The sequence below is a fragment of the Struthio camelus genome, chromosome 3 (genome assembly GCF_040807025.1).
Source record: "Struthio camelus isolate bStrCam1 chromosome 3, bStrCam1.hap1, whole genome shotgun sequence".
In the NCBI taxonomy this organism is placed as follows: domain Eukaryota; kingdom Metazoa; phylum Chordata; class Aves; order Struthioniformes; family Struthionidae; genus Struthio; species Struthio camelus.
In genome coordinates, this window is record NC_090944.1 from 100,580,423 (window position 1) to 100,598,078 (window position 17,656).

The 17,656-nt window shown below is 40.9% G+C and overlaps 3 protein-coding genes across 6 annotated transcripts in view; 2 read left to right on the top strand and 1 right to left on the bottom strand.

Annotated features, from left to right (window-relative positions):
* The window catches only part of CEBPZ (CCAAT enhancer binding protein zeta), a 16,104-nt gene extending 9,879 nt beyond the window's left edge, over nt 1-6,225 (top strand). Inside the window, exons 10-16 of the mRNA XM_068939354.1 lie at nt 676-776; nt 2,141-2,201; nt 3,190-3,398; nt 4,450-4,533; nt 5,042-5,103; nt 5,194-5,275; nt 6,054-6,225. Of these exons, the coding sequence (XP_068795455.1) occupies nt 676-776; nt 2,141-2,201; nt 3,190-3,398; nt 4,450-4,533; nt 5,042-5,103; nt 5,194-5,275; nt 6,054-6,193 (739 nt within the window). The 3' untranslated portion in view covers nt 6,194-6,225. The remainder of the gene's footprint in view (nt 1-675; nt 777-2,140; nt 2,202-3,189; nt 3,399-4,449; nt 4,534-5,041; nt 5,104-5,193; nt 5,276-6,053) is intronic.
* CEBPZOS (CEBPZ opposite strand) lies at nt 5,896-8,658 on the bottom strand. 4 transcript variants are annotated; one of them, XM_068939358.1, is made up of 4 exons: nt 8,206-8,658; nt 6,592-6,636; nt 6,246-6,329; nt 5,896-6,154 (listed from the first exon to the last, which is right to left on the bottom strand). In XM_068939358.1, the coding sequence occupies exons 1-3, from the start codon at nt 8,408-8,410 to the stop codon at nt 6,247-6,249; spliced, it is 333 nt and encodes a 110-aa protein (XP_068795459.1). In that variant the 5' UTR covers nt 8,411-8,658; the 3' UTR covers nt 5,896-6,154; nt 6,246. The 4 variants fall into 4 exon arrangements, with proteins under 4 accessions (XP_068795459.1, XP_068795457.1, XP_068795460.1 ...); XM_068939356.1 differs by having other exon boundaries at nt 6,499-6,636; nt 8,206-8,644; XM_068939359.1 differs by having other exon boundaries at nt 5,896-6,329; nt 8,206-8,425.
* Nucleotides 8,659-9,820: 1,162 nt separating this feature from the next.
* SULT6B1 (sulfotransferase family 6B member 1) lies at nt 9,821-16,546 on the top strand. Its single transcript, XM_068939355.1, has 7 exons — nt 9,821-10,022; nt 12,606-12,718; nt 12,970-13,059; nt 14,036-14,161; nt 14,852-14,947; nt 15,235-15,391; nt 16,203-16,546. The coding sequence occupies exons 1-7, from the start codon at nt 9,821-9,823 to the stop codon at nt 16,301-16,303; spliced, it is 885 nt and encodes a 294-aa protein (XP_068795456.1). The 3' UTR covers nt 16,304-16,546.
* Nucleotides 16,547-17,656: the final 1,110 nt, after the last annotated feature.

Consider the following 17,656-nt stretch of genomic DNA (forward strand, 5'->3'; position numbering starts at 1 on the left):
AGGTACACAGTTTCCCTCTACATTGTAAATTATCTGTGGGCAGAACTCTGAAAGTAAAGAAAAAACAGTTTTAAAACATATGCTTCTATCTGAAAAGTTAACAGTGTGTTACATTGACGATAACTGTAACCGAGATTACGCTTTTAAAAGACTTGCTTAAAAAAGTGCAGTACTCTTCTGCCCCTGTATGTGATCAGATTTGCCTTCTGTGCTTTGTGGTTACTTAACGTGAAATAAAGGAGAGAAAAATGGTATAAAATGGCTGAATAGCTTAAACTAAACATATGTAGGAGTGGAGCTGTGGGGGGGGGAGTTTAACTTAAAATGGTGAATCTTCTTTTTTTCCTTCCAGTTAGATTCAAGTCGGACTTGACCTTTTTTTCTTTATTAGTATAAGGTGGATTTCCACATCTCTCTAGCATCCTTTTATGAATTCACTATGTTGAAGATGATATCTAATACCTTTGTGAAATTTCTTTGATTTAAATATTAAGTGGTGGCTTGCACTTTGTAAAATGAAGAAAATCTCCGGTTTGAGATATATCTAAAACCGTTAACTTACACTTTTCAACTGGCAAAATTACATGTGAAACAGATAATCTGCATTTTTTTAATTCGCCATAAGAAACATCAGATATAATCTTGTGTGTGAGAGCAATATGTTATTTATTTCAGATTTTATACAAAGTTTGATAAAGGGAGAGAGAAACAAAAGCGTGAGGAAGATGAAGAAAGTGTGGAAGATGTAGATGATGATGAGTTTGAAAGAGCATTGGGTAAGGCCGTGTTTTTCCTTGCAATAACAATCTCAGTATTTCCTGCTTTTGCAGATATATTAATATAGCCTTTTTTATAAAATGAGTAATGTAAAAGAACCAAATATAGAAACACAGAAATGAAGAGAACTGGCTCTTCAGTTCCCATCCTATGTTACTGTAGCCAACATACTCTTCCCTCATGTAGGCTAACTGGAAGGCTGCCTTGAAAGCAGACTTCCCTCTTGCTACTTTAGTTGAGAGCTTTTCTAATAGATAGCAAAGGTATAATTTTGAACATAAACCCATGAGTGGCAGTTCATGTCTTGTTCTTTCCCTAAGGTAATCTGTGAGTTAAGTAACTTCTTCTAGCGGTATGTAACACTTCTATTCTTTCTGTACCACTTGGTCTTTTAAAATCTTCCTTATAATTTCTGTCATCATTCCTAACCTTGAGAAAGATGTTATTTACTCAGTTACATCCTTGGGAAACTTCTGCAGTAGTCTTAGCTCTTCCTGTGGCATGTACTTTATTTTCTTTTGAATTAGTGTATAATTTGTTCCAGAAACTGAATTTGTTTACCCTAAAACTTACATTATTTTATGATTTCATATTTTACATATGCAGTATTTGTCAAAAAAAAAAAAACCCAGCTAGGGCTCAGTACTGTTTTGTAGAATATTTTTAGGTGAGTTTTAACTCCTATAGCAGAGTTGTTCATTAATGACGCAGTTAATATAGTCTTGGTTTGGACAAGAATCTGTAACTGCTTTACTAATCATCTTTGTCTTTCTATTGTTAGTATTTCTAATAAATTTACAGTCTCTGAGAATTCACTCCATAAATTTAGAAGTCTAAATTAAGGACCCTTTAATATTAACTTTAACTCTTTGAAACAGAACAGTTGTAGTTTTTAAAATTTTATGTGCTCTCTTTATATAAAATGTATTGCCAAGTGAGTCGGAGAAGATAGGAGCTTTCACTTTCACATCTCCTTGCTTTTCTGTCGGGGATCATGGTGAAGAAGTAACACACAGATTAGCTGATATGGCTCTTGCTTGCGGTATCCTAATTGAGCCTTTGTATCTGACTTGGAGCAAGGGCACGAGACTTTTGATATCATGCATCCCAGGCAGGTTGGCAGGGTTGTACGTGTATTTCCCTGACTGCTTCCCACATCATTTGGTTCTGGCCAGATATGAACCTTTGTACCAGGGTTCATAGGTATGAACCTATGTACCAGGGTCCTTTGTTACTCAGGCAGGTCACATAAACTGTTCAGGAAATTTACACAAAAAAAAAATAACATTTGCAATGACCTCATAGTTGTTTTGTTTGACTTTGTCTTGTAGTAATTGAAAAACAATTTTTTTCCCCTCCTCAGACACATTTGAAGCTGCTGATAGTGCCATTGATGTTGGCCAGGACGATCTTGATTTCGCTGGGTAAGACTTTGAATCTGTTCTTGCACTTTTGTTATTTTGATAGCCCTATAGATTTTTACTCACCAAACTGGACAGCCCTTTTTCAGAAACACCCAGAGTGCTACTTTGCAAAAAGGCTAATAGCAGTTAAGTGCTGGGTAGCGCTCCTTTCCTACCTCCCCCCTAATGGAACATTCTGATCCCATGGTGTTTACAGTCTGCTGGCTTGAAGTGTGAGACCTGTAGTATTTTATTTATACAGTGCAGTAACCTAGTAAGCAAAGTCCCAGTCTTACCTGTTTTTCATCATCTCAGGTTTCTGTCTGGGAGTTACCAAGCACAAAAGTAAGCAGGATGAGGCATAATGGCACTGCTGGTTTAAACAGTTTGTAGGTTGTAACTGGACCTAACTCAGTGAATACTTTGTGGAATCCTGAGTCATAGAGCACAATTCTCAGGAAGTCAGCAGTTCCATTAATGATTAAGTACCTTCCTTTCTGTTTAAAATATCTGGAGTACAGCTTTAAAATCAACAGAGATACTTTTTTAGAGGGGGAGATTTAAACTTTCAGTGAAACCTGAACATTTTTGAGAGCTGGATCGGAGTGAGTAAAAAATAGCAAAGAGGAGACAAATCAAGAACCATGTTTCCCTTCTTTAATCAAAAAAAAAAAAGTCTAATTTCCTCATTTAGTAGAGTTGCTAGGGATATACCAGCAGTTTTGTGTGTTTTACAGAAAAGGCTTTCTGAAAAGGAACAAAGGCACTTAGGGGTATACAATTCTCTCTCGAACTTAAAATGGCTGGATTTTTAACACAATCTGTGTGTTGATGTTGAGAAGATACCTAAATGCATTTTCCACAACGACATGATTAGGTGTTAGCCTACATTTACAGTGTTCTGAAACGATGTTTAACTCTTCTGACAGAGTGTTTGCAGATATACATAAATGTTATGTGGAAACAGCATTTTACCAGATGAAGTGCTAAGCTTGTTATGTATTTTTAGTAACATAAAAAAGAAAGCCATAAGCAGTAAGAAAAGTCAAAGAAATGAGGAATCCAACGCTGACTGGGAGGATTCTGATGATGAAGATGGGTTCAGTGAGCTGGATGATGAAGAAGTCTCCTTAGGAAGTATGGAGGAGGACTTTGGAGAGGACATTGATGAAGAAGGAGGTGCATTTATGGATGTGTCTGATGATGATAACAGCCTAGGTAACGTAACATTTATTATCAAAATAATGAAGAGAAAGCAAGATCAGCTTTTAAAAATGGGTTATCTAAATTACATATTTAAATTCATATTTAATTACCTAGGCGGGAGACTGGGCTTTTAAGTAAAGTGGCTTAACTGAAGTCCTTCTCTGGACAGCCAAGTCTTAACGATCAGTAACAGTTCTTGACTCAGTCTCCTAGGTGAGAGTGGGAATTAGGCATCTTGATTTATAAATTTGCAAACAAGACAGGCTTTCTTCATTCTGAAAACGTCGGTAGTAAAAGTAGGTTTATACACAAATAACTGGCTACATAAAGCAAAAACATTTATGATATTAAAGCACTAAAAGACTTTAACAAGAAAAATAAAATATTTCTGGAACTTGGTCTTTTTTTCTTTAGACGTAGTTAACGTTGAGTTTTAGAGGTAACTTTAAATTGTGGCTCATAACATTACTTTATTACAAGAGCAAGCTGTTATGCACCCAAAACTTTATTCCCTCCTTAATACGAACTGATTGCTGTACCTCCACAGTTTTATTATCTCTTCATTTGAAAGGCACAGTTTACTCAGCTTATGCTTTATGTGGCTGCGGAAGCACAGATTAATGGAGTATTTCTACTAATAACTTAAGGTCATAGTAGGATGACTGAGGCTACAGAAGGTAAACTATTCATTTAGCTTGTTGATATATTAATCTTTCTTAAGATTATTATTGCATCAAACTTAACAAGAAGACCTTCAAAGTTTACGTAACACAGGTTTTTGTTCTATTAGTCTTCCTATTTATCTGTTTTAGTATTATACGACATTTCTGTCTCATGCTGTGGGAAAAAAAAGGCATAAAGAAGGGTACACCACTGAACGTTTTTAAAGTTGTATGTATGTAATAAGTCAAAATTTGAGTGTGTCCGCTATGATTTAAACTTTTTCTAGAGTAAAAACTCAGACCGTTATGACAAATATGTCTAAGGAGAAATGTTAGTGTCTGGTGTGCTTTAAATATATTCATAATGTGTGTGAATTACAAATTTTTTTTTTTTTTGGTAGACTTGAGCAACAACAATGAATTCAAGTCTGTCAGTAAAAAGGGCAAGAGAAAGAACGATATTGATTTTGTAGGATCACTTGAAGGTAAGAAAACACAGTCATGATTTCCATTTGAGAAGGCTTAATAGAAATACACAGTTCAGGAAACTTTGGAATTGGAGTGGTTCAAGACAGTAGATTTTCTGCAGTCTTGGATTTGGGTTCAGATTTGGACAAACCATAAATGAAAAGGAGCTGGTGTTACCCTTGACCTCCATCCAGTATGGCCGAGTCGAGGGTGACTTCTTGCTCTCAAAGGACTGAGGATTGGAGGAGGTGCTTTTGAAAGAAGGATGGAGTTGTACTGGCAGTTAGAGCAGTTTGCTTGCGCATCTGTTTCTAATAGGCGTTGCACAGACTTGCTGTTTAGTCCTAGGCTGAAAACATTTTTTTCCCGTTTGGGTGAGCAGGGGAGTAAAGAAGCTTTCTAACACAACTATTTTAAATGGTCGTACTAAATAAAAATAATCTTTTAAAACATGTTAAGATTTTTGTTTTAGTGTCATTGTGAACTTGAAACGGTGTCTTTAAGAATAATACTTTTTTGTTGAAGGGTCCAACCGAAGAAAAAAGAGAAAGCTCAAAGATGCCAATATGCTGGCAGCCGCAGAAGAGGTAAGTTTGACCAGTTTGTTTTTTTAAAAAAACAAACATATGCATTTTACCTGTTTATTAGTAATGAAATACGAAAATTTCTCTTTAAAGTTTGGCTATCTGCTGGATGAAAATGCTGGGTCTAAGTTTGACAACATTGGAATGAATGCGATGGCTAACAGAGATAATGCAAGTAAGTACATGCTGCAAAGAGCATATATTTATATCGCTGATAAGCTCCTTTCTCTGTATCTTATTTAGCTGAAATACAGTTAAGTTCAAAAAGCACATCTTTTTCTTGAAGCCTTATTTATTCCAGTAGTCAGAAGAAAACTAAGAGGCTATAGCCTGTCCCTTTTACACTGCAAATTTAAAAAAAAAAAAACAAAACAAAACTATTTGTCAAGCCTTCTTCATCTGAATTTTGCTCTGATAGAGTGTAGTAGCACTAGATCCTTGTGACGGTGAGGCATAAGGCCTAAATCTAGGTACTGGAATTTTTCATTGCGGCACTGGTGAAGCAAAAGCAGTTTCCCAGAAATAAAACTCTGTTCAAACAAATTCACATGTAATTAATTAATCAATTCCTTTGTAGACGCCCCTACCAGTCTTGCTGGTATCAACTGAAAAATGGTAACAGCAGCACTCAAAACACTGAATGCTTCTATATGAGCATGTATACCATTAGGAAGATGCAAACAACTTCAAGAGCAGTCTTAAACCCTCAGGTTGTGTGATGGCAGATATGTTTTGTGAAATGGAAAAAGCTTCCTCTGGTGTCCAAAAAAAAAAAAAAAAAGACACACACAACAGTTTGCACTTTACTGGCATTTATAAATACAGTAGCTAAGTATTAGTTTTACATGATTTATCCACATTCTATATAATTGTCAGAGGGCAGGCACTTCCCAGTATTCATCAGAGGTATCCATCAGCTCCTTATTTCTCCTCCTCCCTCTTTCCTCTTACAGGTGTCAAACAGCTCAAGTGGGAAGTAGAGCGTGACAAGTGGCTTCACAATAGGGATGTGAAAAGCATTATCAAAAAGAAGAAACAGTTCAGGCACAAAGGGCTGAAAAAGAAGTACAAAGGCAAGAAATCAAAAAGATAAACCACATTTAAAAATGGACGTTTTTACAATAATTGTGCCCTGTCGTTCTTACTTTAATTCTTGCTGCTTAGCCATGCTATTTGGTCATTCTCCCTTATGCCATGAATTCCAGACCACTCATTGCTTTTGTAATAAACTGAAAAAAAGGAAAATCCATGTTAATTATAACTTGGGGCCTATGTCTGAAGGTGAGCCACTTCAAGGCTAGTTTTGTTGGATACGCAGTCCTCTAGTTCCGAGGACTCTCCAACTGACACTCCAGTCACACCTATACATAACAATACGTATTTCTGCTCAAAACTTACCACAGGAGAGATTGCAATGATAGAATCTTTTCTGGACATAAGATGCAACAGATGCTTTAGCTGTCCTTCTGAGGTCAACAGCTACCAACCTACCTTCCAGAATTGATGGAAACCTCTTCTGCATCGTATATCTGAAGTCTGATAAGAAAGACGAATCAAAGTCACTTTACTCAACGTATTTTTAAAACAAATAATTAAATGCACTATTTTTCTAACTAAATGACTTTTTCCTAAGTTTGTTCCAGCTTTTTGAGTTACAGATACCATTAAATAATGTGATCTGAATGGACTTTTTTTTTTTTTTTTGCATTGTATCACTAACACCGTTCAAGTGGCAGCACTATCGTCACAACGTTTTTTGAGCTTCCTCACAATAATAGTTGTGCACAAGCAACAGATTCATGAGAAGCTGAGCAAATCTCGGTGGAGTGGCACCCAAAGGAAAATGACTTGTTTTCCTTATGTGGGTTTAGGTGTTCACTAAATATTTCTGTGTGCAGCTTCACCAACCCCATTTAAAAAAAATCATGCTTTTTTGTAGTGATAGCTTTATGTCATTTTAACAAGTTACAGCAGATTACAAAAGGATTTGGTAAATGCTAGTTACAGCAGATTACAAAAGGATTTGGTAAATGCTAGTTCCAGCACAACGTGGATGGTGGGAAGAGGGATTGGAGATTGTGTAGGAGCTTCACTCTGAGCAGTGAGCTGTCAGAGCTCACCACACCTCACAGAACTACAGCGTAAGAAAGCCCGTGCAAAGGGTTGCAAGAACTATGGACTAGAGCTGAAAATAAGGATGAGAAACCATGCAAACCCAAGCAGCCAAGTTACTGAGACATAGCAATGCAGCTATTCTCCATAATATTAGGTATTTTAAAATAAAAACGTAAAGATACCATATGACAGTCCACCTGCTTCTGAATCTGGGACAACATGTACAACCTGACAGTGTCAGTGAAGCTTCTTCAAGTTGCCCTTCCTGGCCCCAGCAGCAGCTGCCTCCTAATTAATGCAGACCCTGGGGGTGGCAGGACTGTCAGGCTCTAGCACTGCACCTGTAGAGCCCTGGATGCAAAACAAGGCCACTGCTGTGCAGATCAGACCTACTTGCAGTAACTAGGTGCCTAGCTTATTTGTGTGTTACCTAAGCACTGAGCCAGAAGTCTGAGACCCTTAAGGGACTGAAGCTAAGTCATCTGGAAGATAAGACTCTGACTGCCATGTGCACTTGCCAGCTGAGTCTATTCTCCTCCTGGAAAATGCCAAATCATAAATCCTGCAAAACCTAGAACTGAGCCATGGGACCCCTTCAAGCCTGAATACCACAAGTCTGAAACAGGATGGATCGGTTCCTACCTAATGATGACTGCCTCTCTTTTCTAAGCCTGTATTTGGGCCGATGCAGTTACTATTAAAACACACAAGATTCAACTTTGTTCCTGGTTGCCACGTGCCTCCTTCCAAAAATTTCCTCACAGTTTTGTCTTCATAAAACTGAAACAGGGGCCCGTTCTTCAAGAGCGGCCCTTAAAATTTCCATGTAACAAGCAGCTACTACCGTGAGCCACACAGCTGGCTCCCAGATGGCAGGTAAACCGCTCTTGTTCTCTGAAAGAAGCAAACAACGCCCCCGCTCCCCGTCCGCCGGCAGCCCCGCGCCGGCCAGCCCTCACCCCACCACGGCAACAAGCGGCCGCCCCGCACCTTGGCTGCGGTCCATGCGGCGGTAGAGCAGCATGGCGCCCACCAGCCCCGCCGCCTCCAGCAGCAGCAGCCCCGCCACGGCGCGCCGCGCCATCGCCGCCCCGCCGCCGCAGTCACTCAGCGCGGCCGTTACGGCCGCCAACGGCTGCCCCCGCGCAGTGCGGCCCCTGGGCGCGCGCCTCTTCCGCGCAGGCGGCGTGCGCATGCGCACTCCCTCCCCCCGCCTCTCCGTAACGATCGACCGTTGCGGCGGGTGGGGGACGGTCTCATCGCCGCCGCTGCCCCAGGGCCGTGGCCGAGCGGGGCGGCCTGCCGGGGTTGTGGGAGGTCGCTGAGAGGAGCTGACGCCCCTCGGCTCCCCCGCTGGCCTCGGCGCGACCGCCGCCTGGGGGGCCCGGGGTGGTGGCGCTCGTCCCGGCAGGAGCTCTTCCCCCCGAGGCTGCTCCCTGGTTCTGGCCGCGGGGGCCGGAGCAGCAAGCAGCTGTACGATATTCTGACGTGATGGTGTTGCCCACATGTAACGCTTCTCAGCTCTTCGTGCCTTGCCCTCAGCTGCCTCCCTGCCAAGGCTGGGTGTCCTTTGGGCTGGTGGCGGCTGTGGGCGGGGGAGGCAGAAAGGGATAAGCTGGATCCCTGTGGTGAATGCAGCAGCCTCCTTGCTCTCTCCTCTTTTCTGTGTGGCCCAAAGGGCACCTGCCATATTTTTTGGTGTTTCAGTGTGACTTTGCACCGTGTGTGTTGCAAACAAGGTCACGCTGGGCTTCCTATGGCCTTGGCAAGGTTTTGCAGGTGGTGCCCGGCATTGGGTGTGTGAGCAGGCCTGTGCTCAGGTGCAGCTCTCCTGCTGCTCAAATTGATGTAAGAGCTCCTCTACTCTTACGAAGCAACTGCCCGTGTTGTGTTTCCTGCTACAGGAAAATTAGACACATAGACCTCATTTTAATGGACTGGATCTTAAGTCCTATCTTGAGGGCATTAAAGTTGTGCAGTGCAAGATCTTGTCTTGTTAATTGTTTTTTTAACATGAAAAAGGACATTAATGCATACTAGCTCCCACAGCGGGTATTTAGAAGCTGAGGTGGTAGCATCAGTTCCCTCTGAGTATCGTTCTTTCTATTTTATGGTTTTGATTTTGTCGCTCTCTGTTATTCACTATCTGTTTCTTTTAACCCCTATGGGACTGAGTTTATTACCAAAATAAAACCACTTGCACCCTTTCTTCTTAGGGCCTTTTCTTTCTTTATGAGAGGATTCTTTTTCCCATTAATATTATGTAAGATTGGATTTAATATTTTGCTGTGCATTCTCACAGGGTGATTCATATTCAACTTCTGTTTTCCCTGCTGCCTGAACTTGCTATTATTTCTTGCTTTCCAGGGGGTTTCTTGCTAAAGCAATCACTCCTCTCAACATTAAGAACAGGCAGGATCAGCCCACTTTCCATTTCCGGAAAGGTGGGGAGGGAGGAGAGAAAGAAATCAGGTTATAAGGGTTTTTATGTGGAGGGGAAAAAGCAGGAGTAATGCGAAGGATTTATACTCCACCCCTTAAAAATGCCTATTTATAGGCGCTTGTTGCATTAGACCAGCAGTTTCACCTGCCAAAGGTGGTAAACATGGCTGAGAAGAAAAAAGATTTTGTTGATGAAATAAATAAAGCGTTGGCAAAGTCTGAAGGGTTTACCCTGAAGGACCTGCTGTTCTCCTACCAGGGGACTCCTTATCCCGTCACAGTGTGCAGTGCAGAAACGTTCCAAGCCTTGGAGAACTTAGAAGCCAGAAGAGATGATCTTGTGCTGGTGTCTTACCCTAAATGTGGTGAATATATTACAAATTACTTGGTGTCATGTAGGATGCTGTAACTAATTAGCTGATACAGTAAGAGGAAAAATAACTGATTGTACTTCTATGTTATATGAGGATATTGGGCGTTTCTAATACAACCAGAGGCAGTATTACAACCTGTTCTATCTTAATTGTGCAATCTGTTGCATTGTTTTTTACTACGGTCTATGTTTTTGAAAGGATAAAATGTTTTAGCATGCGGAACTGTTTTTAGGGCTGAAGAAGAGACGTGAGAATAAAATCTATAGTTTTTATATATCAGTGGGACAAGACAGCTCTGCCAAGCGTGAAAGTGTGTTAGTAATCAGTGTACAAGAGCAATAAAGTTACACATTAGACTCTTGAGTGGAAAGTGACAGGACACAGCATCTTTATTTGCAAAAATTATAAGCTGTTTATTGGCATTATTCAGTATGAAGGTTTTTTTCTGTTTTGCCTAATGTGGCTCATTTAGTAACTGCGAAATGATTTTGAATGCAACAGGCTTTAAAACTGTGAATCTTTTAGTCAGAGGTCTGCAGAAAGGAGGGGAGGTGCAGTAGGAGCAGTGGGAGTAAAAATACCCAAACGATCAACTAGTTTGTTTTGATCAGTTTAACAGCAGTCTTGCGTGACCTGGTTGCTTACAGTGAAGGAATGAGTCCTGCTATAGTAGGAAATCTATTCCAAGTACATAGTCCTACTTTGAGAACCAGGCAGCATCAGCTTAGCGTCGCCAGAGAGAATGTGGGTGCAAGGAAGGATTTCTTGCCTACAGAACACCTTGCAAAAATGTGGTAACTGATGCAGTCCTGTTAGGGTCTAATCAGAGCGTCGTTAGTCAGGTCTAATTCAGGAAAGTGCAGAGCGCATAGAAATCCTACTGATGGCTGGCTTGTGATCCATGAAGAATATATAGTGTAATTGGGCCTTCTTAAGAAGTATGCTTGTAGTGTTAGGGTGAGTAAAAAGCAGCTGTGAGACAGAACACTGAACCAATGGACAGAGGGGACAAATACAGAAGGAGGGAGCTGAGAAACAACGTGAAATTTGAATCTTTTTTTCTTGTTCCTGTTATTTATTAAGGATTGGGAAAGTGAAGTTACAGTAGAGTCTCACTATATAAATTGTTTCCCCCAGCTCAGATGTGCACGGTGGAGAAGAAAACTCTTGACTGACACAGAAAACTGTGAGGTGTGGGTGAAGGACAGTGGAGCTGCAGGATGCAGTACTTCTTCAGGATAAGCCATGTGACTGAGAAGCCAATGGGGAATTTGGAGATTAGGAATTTCAGACTTCTCACATATAGCTTTTCTTTAAAATTGTATTTGTGTTTGTTCACAGGCAGTTAATACTGGGCAGATGAGGACATGGATTTACAGTCAATAATGGTTTTGGCTCTGGTCTGTATGTAAGGGGAGGTTTATAGAAATACATGATATAAGTATTATAAGTCATTGTATGATGTGTACACATTGTATACACATTATTGTATAAATATTACACATCTCAGCTGCTTCCATCCAGATATCTCAAGGCACTTTATATAGCATAGGGTGGAAAACATCCTCTTTGGAAGTAAGTTTCCATTGAAAGCCTGAGGCTGAAGCTGTTTGTGTTGTGCATTCCTTGTTAGCACCTCTGACAGCTGCTTTCACAGGGGGTTTGCAGTGTGCAGGAGGCTGAGGCAACCTCACCGCTCCATTTCCGTAGGCCTGGTGGGAACCCTTCTAAGTGCTCCTCTGCAAGGACGCAGGGAGGGTGATGTGGGCTTAGGTGATCCTACACTGTTCTCTTGCTGTGTCCTGGAGCAATCAGTGGGGCATTAGTGGAGCAAATGTAATTCCTGGAAAGCTCAGAAAAGCAGGCACCCTGAAGCAGCATCAGGAGGTCATGGAGCTAGTGACAGAGATGTGCCACCTGAGCAGGCCTGGCATGCACCCAGAAACGTGGTGGGATGGGACGGGGGATTCCCCGCAAGATCCTTTCTAAGGGGTGAGGTACTGGGAAGGATGCGACTGTTCAGTAGGTAACATCTCTTGTAGCGTTTATCCTGGCATGCACTTTATGGAGATAGCAACAAGCCCAACTGGGGACAGGCACTGACAGTGACACTGAATAGGTGACTGCATTTAATCTTTGATGCAATGCAGTGGGAGGGAGGCAGACGCTTTTCCTCATCAGAAAGAGTTATGTTCCTTGATCATTTCCTTCCCTCTCCTATCCAGACCCTCCCTCCCAGGGAAAGACTTTACTGTCTTTCACTGCTGCCTTTATTATCTGTCATTCTTTGTTTTATGAATGTATTAAAAAAACTGAAGTACATCCTTGAATCAATTTTACCCCCCAGGCTTTCCTCGTACCAATTGTAAGTGAGGCAAGAAGGCCACAGTTAAGCTGTTGAAGATCATGTTGACTGAAAACATTATTTTGTTTATAATCCTTTGAGAGCTTTAGTAATATTTGTAATTTGACAAATGTCTATTATGCTGAATTAAGCCATGTAATGAGAAGGCTCTGAGATCTTGTCTAAACCTCTGATATGTTTTATTTTGTTCTCTGGGTTTCCTGGTCCAGGTGTGAACTGGCTTATCCAGATTTTAAGTGATTTGATATTTACAACTACCCAGAGTAAACATGTAAGTGCAGAACTACCATTTATTGAATGTGGAGATCCAGATAAATACCAGGTTAGTGAAAAGAAACTATTGAACTGCTTAAAGTCTGTTGTTTTCTCTCTCCTGCACCCCCGCACACCAGTTATTAAAATGAAGTCATGCAGCAGGTGGAGCTATTTCTCCTGAGAGGGAGGAAAAAAAGATAATCTTAGATGACTCATGCCTTTTGATTAGAGGGTGTTTGACACAGGCAACTCTCACAGATCATTGCTGCACCCGTGTAATAAATGTGTTCTCACTCATTGTTCTGTTTGTTTCTAAAGAGGATGAAGCAGATTCCGTCTCCCAGGATTTTGGCAACACATCTGAATTATGATTGCCTCCCCAAGTCTATTTTAAAGAACAAAGCTAAGGTGGGTACTTCCTCCCTCTGACAGTACCAGCATGCGAGAGTAATTTTGGGGCCACATCCTTTTCTTGTACCCATGCAGGTGGCATGGAGGGAAAGCAATTTGGAAACAATGGGATTCTCATGATCCTTGGGCTGGCTTAGCACTCACAAGCATTTGCAGCAGCATGAAGAGTGCTGTAGTTGACATAAGCAAGAACGTGTCTGGAGGCTGTTGTAGTGGTCAAAAATGATTGGGTTTCATGCTTTTCTCTTTTATGCCACTTTTTTTATATGCAGCCACATCAGGAATGAATGTGGTGAATGAGGCAGCGATACCTCTGGGGCATTGACTCTCTCCATGCAGAGTCAGACTGTTAAAACTGTAACATTTTGGGTACTCTGACACTGTGCCACTGATCAATGGCAGATATGTGGTATTTAGGAGGTAATACAACAGACAAAGGGAAATTGGTTAAAGAATGGGGAGGGTAATACAAAAGTCAAAGGGAGATTGGTTAAAGAATGGGGATTTTATCCAAGTTTTGTTAGTATTTTATCCTGCATTATGTGTAACGTTTTCAGAAGTGTTTACACCTCTCTGAGGATTGCAGTCTCTCAGGTTTTCAAGAACATTGCTGCCATGCATTGAAAAATGGGAGATGATTAAAACAGCTGTGAGAATCGAACAGACCTTTTCCTAGTGGTGGATTGACAAATGATTCCTTGCAATTTCCCCGATCTTAGATAGCTATGGGATAGGATTCAATGACAAATATTACAGCTTTTCCTGTTGTCCCTGTGTTCCTTCACGACACAAGCAAGTGGTACCAAGGCCTTTGTAATGACCGTGTTATAAATTTGTTCTGCATGCCTTACCTAATAAAGTGTTTTAAAGACCCCAGTAAGTTATTGATTGCAGACTGTTTGGTTATGCTGTCATTTTGGTTGCCAGGGGAAATAAGCAATCTGAAATTGTTGACCTCTTTCTCCCACTCCAGATACTAGTGTTGTTTCGAAACCCTAAAGATGCAGCTGTTTCATTTTTCCATTTCCACAACAGTGCGCCGAGCATCCCCAGTTACAGCTCCTGGGATGAGTTCTTCTCAGAGTTCATGAATGGGAAAGGTGTTGTTACAGTTACTGAACGTAGCTGAAAAAGCAACAGAAGAAAATATTTAAAAACAACTAAATGGGGCCAGTGGGAAAACAGCTGTGTCATAATTAGTTTACTGATGGCCGTGTCTCATGACAGAGGAGGCAGCTGAATGCCAGAATAGAGAGAAAGTCCAAAAGATGCTCTGGTTCTGGGCATTTTGTTATTCCAAACAAGGGCATGGGGACTTGCACAGCAGCTTGATAATGGCTTTAGGCCAAAATTCTGCCCGTTAGTGATGGAGGAAATGATACAGAACTGAAGTGGTAATGAAATGATACAGAACTGAAGTGGTAATGAAATAACATTTTGTTGTCATTACTGTTTCCACATATGATGCCAAACACCTCAGAAGCAGCCCAGATTTTAGGTTTAGACTGATGTCTGGCTTTGGCTTCTAAGAGCGCTCTTTAATAACAATATAGCAACGGAGGGGAAGCACATGGTGAAATTCATATTTCTGTGTGGAAACTATTTACCTATGAAAGTGCAAGGGATATCTTTCATCATTTTGTTGTACGGCCCAATACCACTGAAAGGCAGGGATGATCTGTTTGCATAGATATAACTGATAGGCAAAAGATGCAGTTCCTTGGGCGGAGAGACATTAATGCCCAGTAAAAAAAAGAAGATCGAATTGATGTGTTTTCTTTTCTTTACCGTCAGCTGGGGATCCTATTTTGACCATGCAGTCACCTGGAACAAACATATTGAGGATGAAAATATTATGGTCATAATATATGAAGACCTGAAAGAGGTAAAACAGGTGGTGTGCGCTAACAGGCAAAACACATCCGAGTCCATTTCCTGAAAAGTGCTGAAATTAACAGCAAAAGATATAGGTATTTCAAAGAGAGGAAAATCAAGTCTCTTTAGCAACAAGCTGAGTCTGGCTCTACAAAGCTGAGCTCCAGTGTAATACAGAAAATGTACTGTGAAGGAAAATATTGTTAACACATAGTGACTATGCATATCTCAAGCAGGTTACCCCTTTTTTTTAGGGAAAGCATATTATGTTAGTCTCTTTCACTGTACTGCTTTCAGAACCTGACTTGCAGTGTAAAGCAGATAGCTGAATTCTTTGGATTCTCCTTAACGCCTGAGCAGATTCGATCTGTTGCGAACAGGGCCACTTTCCAGGCCGTGAAGGATAAGGCTGAGGAGACACATGGTGCTGTTGGCTCAATTCTCTTCCGAAAAGGTAAACTTGTTTACAGCAAACAAACAAACGTATTTTGAGGAGATTAGAATTTGGATCAGTAAATGATTAGTCTTTCTGTATGATTTTCAAGATTATAAATTGCTTAAGAAACGTTGATGGCATTTCAGGGCACTGTCACTTGGTTTCACTACAAGGGCCAATACCGTTTATTAGAGCCCTGTATAATGTGATCAGCAGAAGTATCCTATGGGTAGCATATCCTTCAGTCGTGGTATAGAGTAGCACCAATTACAGTGAAGAAAAGTTTTCTTTTGGTTTCTGTGACTACTAGAATAGCCTAGTGATTGCATATGAACCTCAGTCAAAACTTTGAATCCAGACACTCCACAGATTGAGCCTTATCTTTTAGCCACGGATCAAGCTGTAGCTCTAGACCCAGACAACCTCAGACCTTGGGCTCTTCAAAATGTGGATCAAGGCTAGACTGCAGCTCAGGACAGTGTGTAGTTGCAGTGCACTACGCTTGTGCAGTTAAAAGCCATGCCTTTGAACTTTCTGGGTCGGTTTCATCATGGCTAGGCAGCTTTTACAGTCTTCTGCAGCTGTGCAAGGCACGTGCCGAAGCTATCAAGGCAGACCAGCAGCTTCATATGTTCTCTATGCTCACACTCTGTTGAAGATACCAAACATTAAGCAGCAGAGTGTATTCTTGGGTCAGAGATTCTTTTCCAGCAAAAAATATGGATTATTACCTGAAATATGGTAATCAGGGAGACAAAGGATTTTTTTGTTCTAAATCATTCTCTTCAGTCCTTGTAGTCAAGGATTGTATTTTACTTTTATATTCCAGGTGTTGTTGGAGACTGGAAGAATCTTTTCACTGAAGCTCAGAACCAGGAAATGGATGACAAATTCAAAGTGTGCTTAGGAGGAACTAAGCTGGGAGCTTAGTGTATGATGTGTACTGCAAGGTCTGAACTAGAGTTACAGAAAAAAGTCTCATGTCTGGGCTGCTTTTCATTCACTTTTATGAAATCAAAAATCATTCAGTTAGTACTCTTGCCTTAACTGTATCCTCTTAAATGAGCTATGGTTCTTTGGCCTCATCTTGGTTTTTAAAACTGATTTTTAGCCATGATTCCGTGTTACTTTGTGGAATCTGTTTGGAATGTGTATGCATTAGTTGAACCTGTGGAAATCACTGAAGATGTATTCAGTATGTTGAAATGATTTTTCCAAGAGGTTTTCCTAAACAATCATTAAGTGTCATTTTGATTTTGAATTTGTAAGTTCTTAGGACTTCAGAGTAAAATGAAATTTCAAAAGGTTTTATTGTAGTTATGTTTTGTCACTTTCTATGCGTTGATAAATGGCAGGGAAACGTAAAGGAACTGAGTGGTAGAAATTATTTGCCCTTTTCACTGGTGGCATTTTTCTTTCCTTCGGTAATGTGAGATATCGTCCTGAGCGTTGAAGGAACTATCGCAGCAGAACTTTCTTATAGAGATTGGACTTCTCTTGGCTGTGGCTTGCTTTGTGGCTTAACCTTAGCAAAGGCTGAGGGAGAAATGGGGGAAATTGTAAAGGCAAGGAGGAGGAGACAAGGTTTGCTCCACCTAATTGCGAGGAGGACTCCTGAGCATCCACCCTGCTTTCGATGTTGAGAAAGTGAAAAAGTTCCTGGCTGGGAAAGAATGGTTGAAAGTCCCTTCTTTGTGGTATCAAGACAAGGGGCTTGGTAGCCATCTGGTTCACTTGTTTGGAAGAAGGGACTTTTTAGACACGAGATAAGGAAGCATACTCCTTGCATAACTTTAGAAATGGAGCTGTTGTCTGGGTTTGCCTGAGTGAGTTTATGCCTAACAGTAGCATATATGATCTCAGAGGCAAGATGTATTTTTTTTTTTCCTGATGCTTGTCTGTGGTCTTTGCAGCACTACTGTCCAGAATAGAATTTGATGCCGCCAGAAGGCCGGTTTGCACGAGACAACCAAATGGTCTGTTAAAGGTCTGCCTTTTAGACTCTAGTCTTTGGGAGGTTTGTTGAACGCCAGTCTTTGACAGTTGGTTATTTTCCTCACCAGAGGCGTTCTTTTATCTCCAAAAAGAAGGTAAAAGTACTCAGAGAGGAATATGGGGTAATGCCCAAATAAGTGCTAATTCAGGCAGAGAGGAGGTTACAAGTCTTATTGGTATCATCTTGAGTTTTGGAAAAATGCATAGAGTAAACGGTGGAAGTGCCCTCGTGGTCATTCAGTGTAATATATCTTTATGATACAGGTGAAAGCCTGTAAGAGTTTTCTC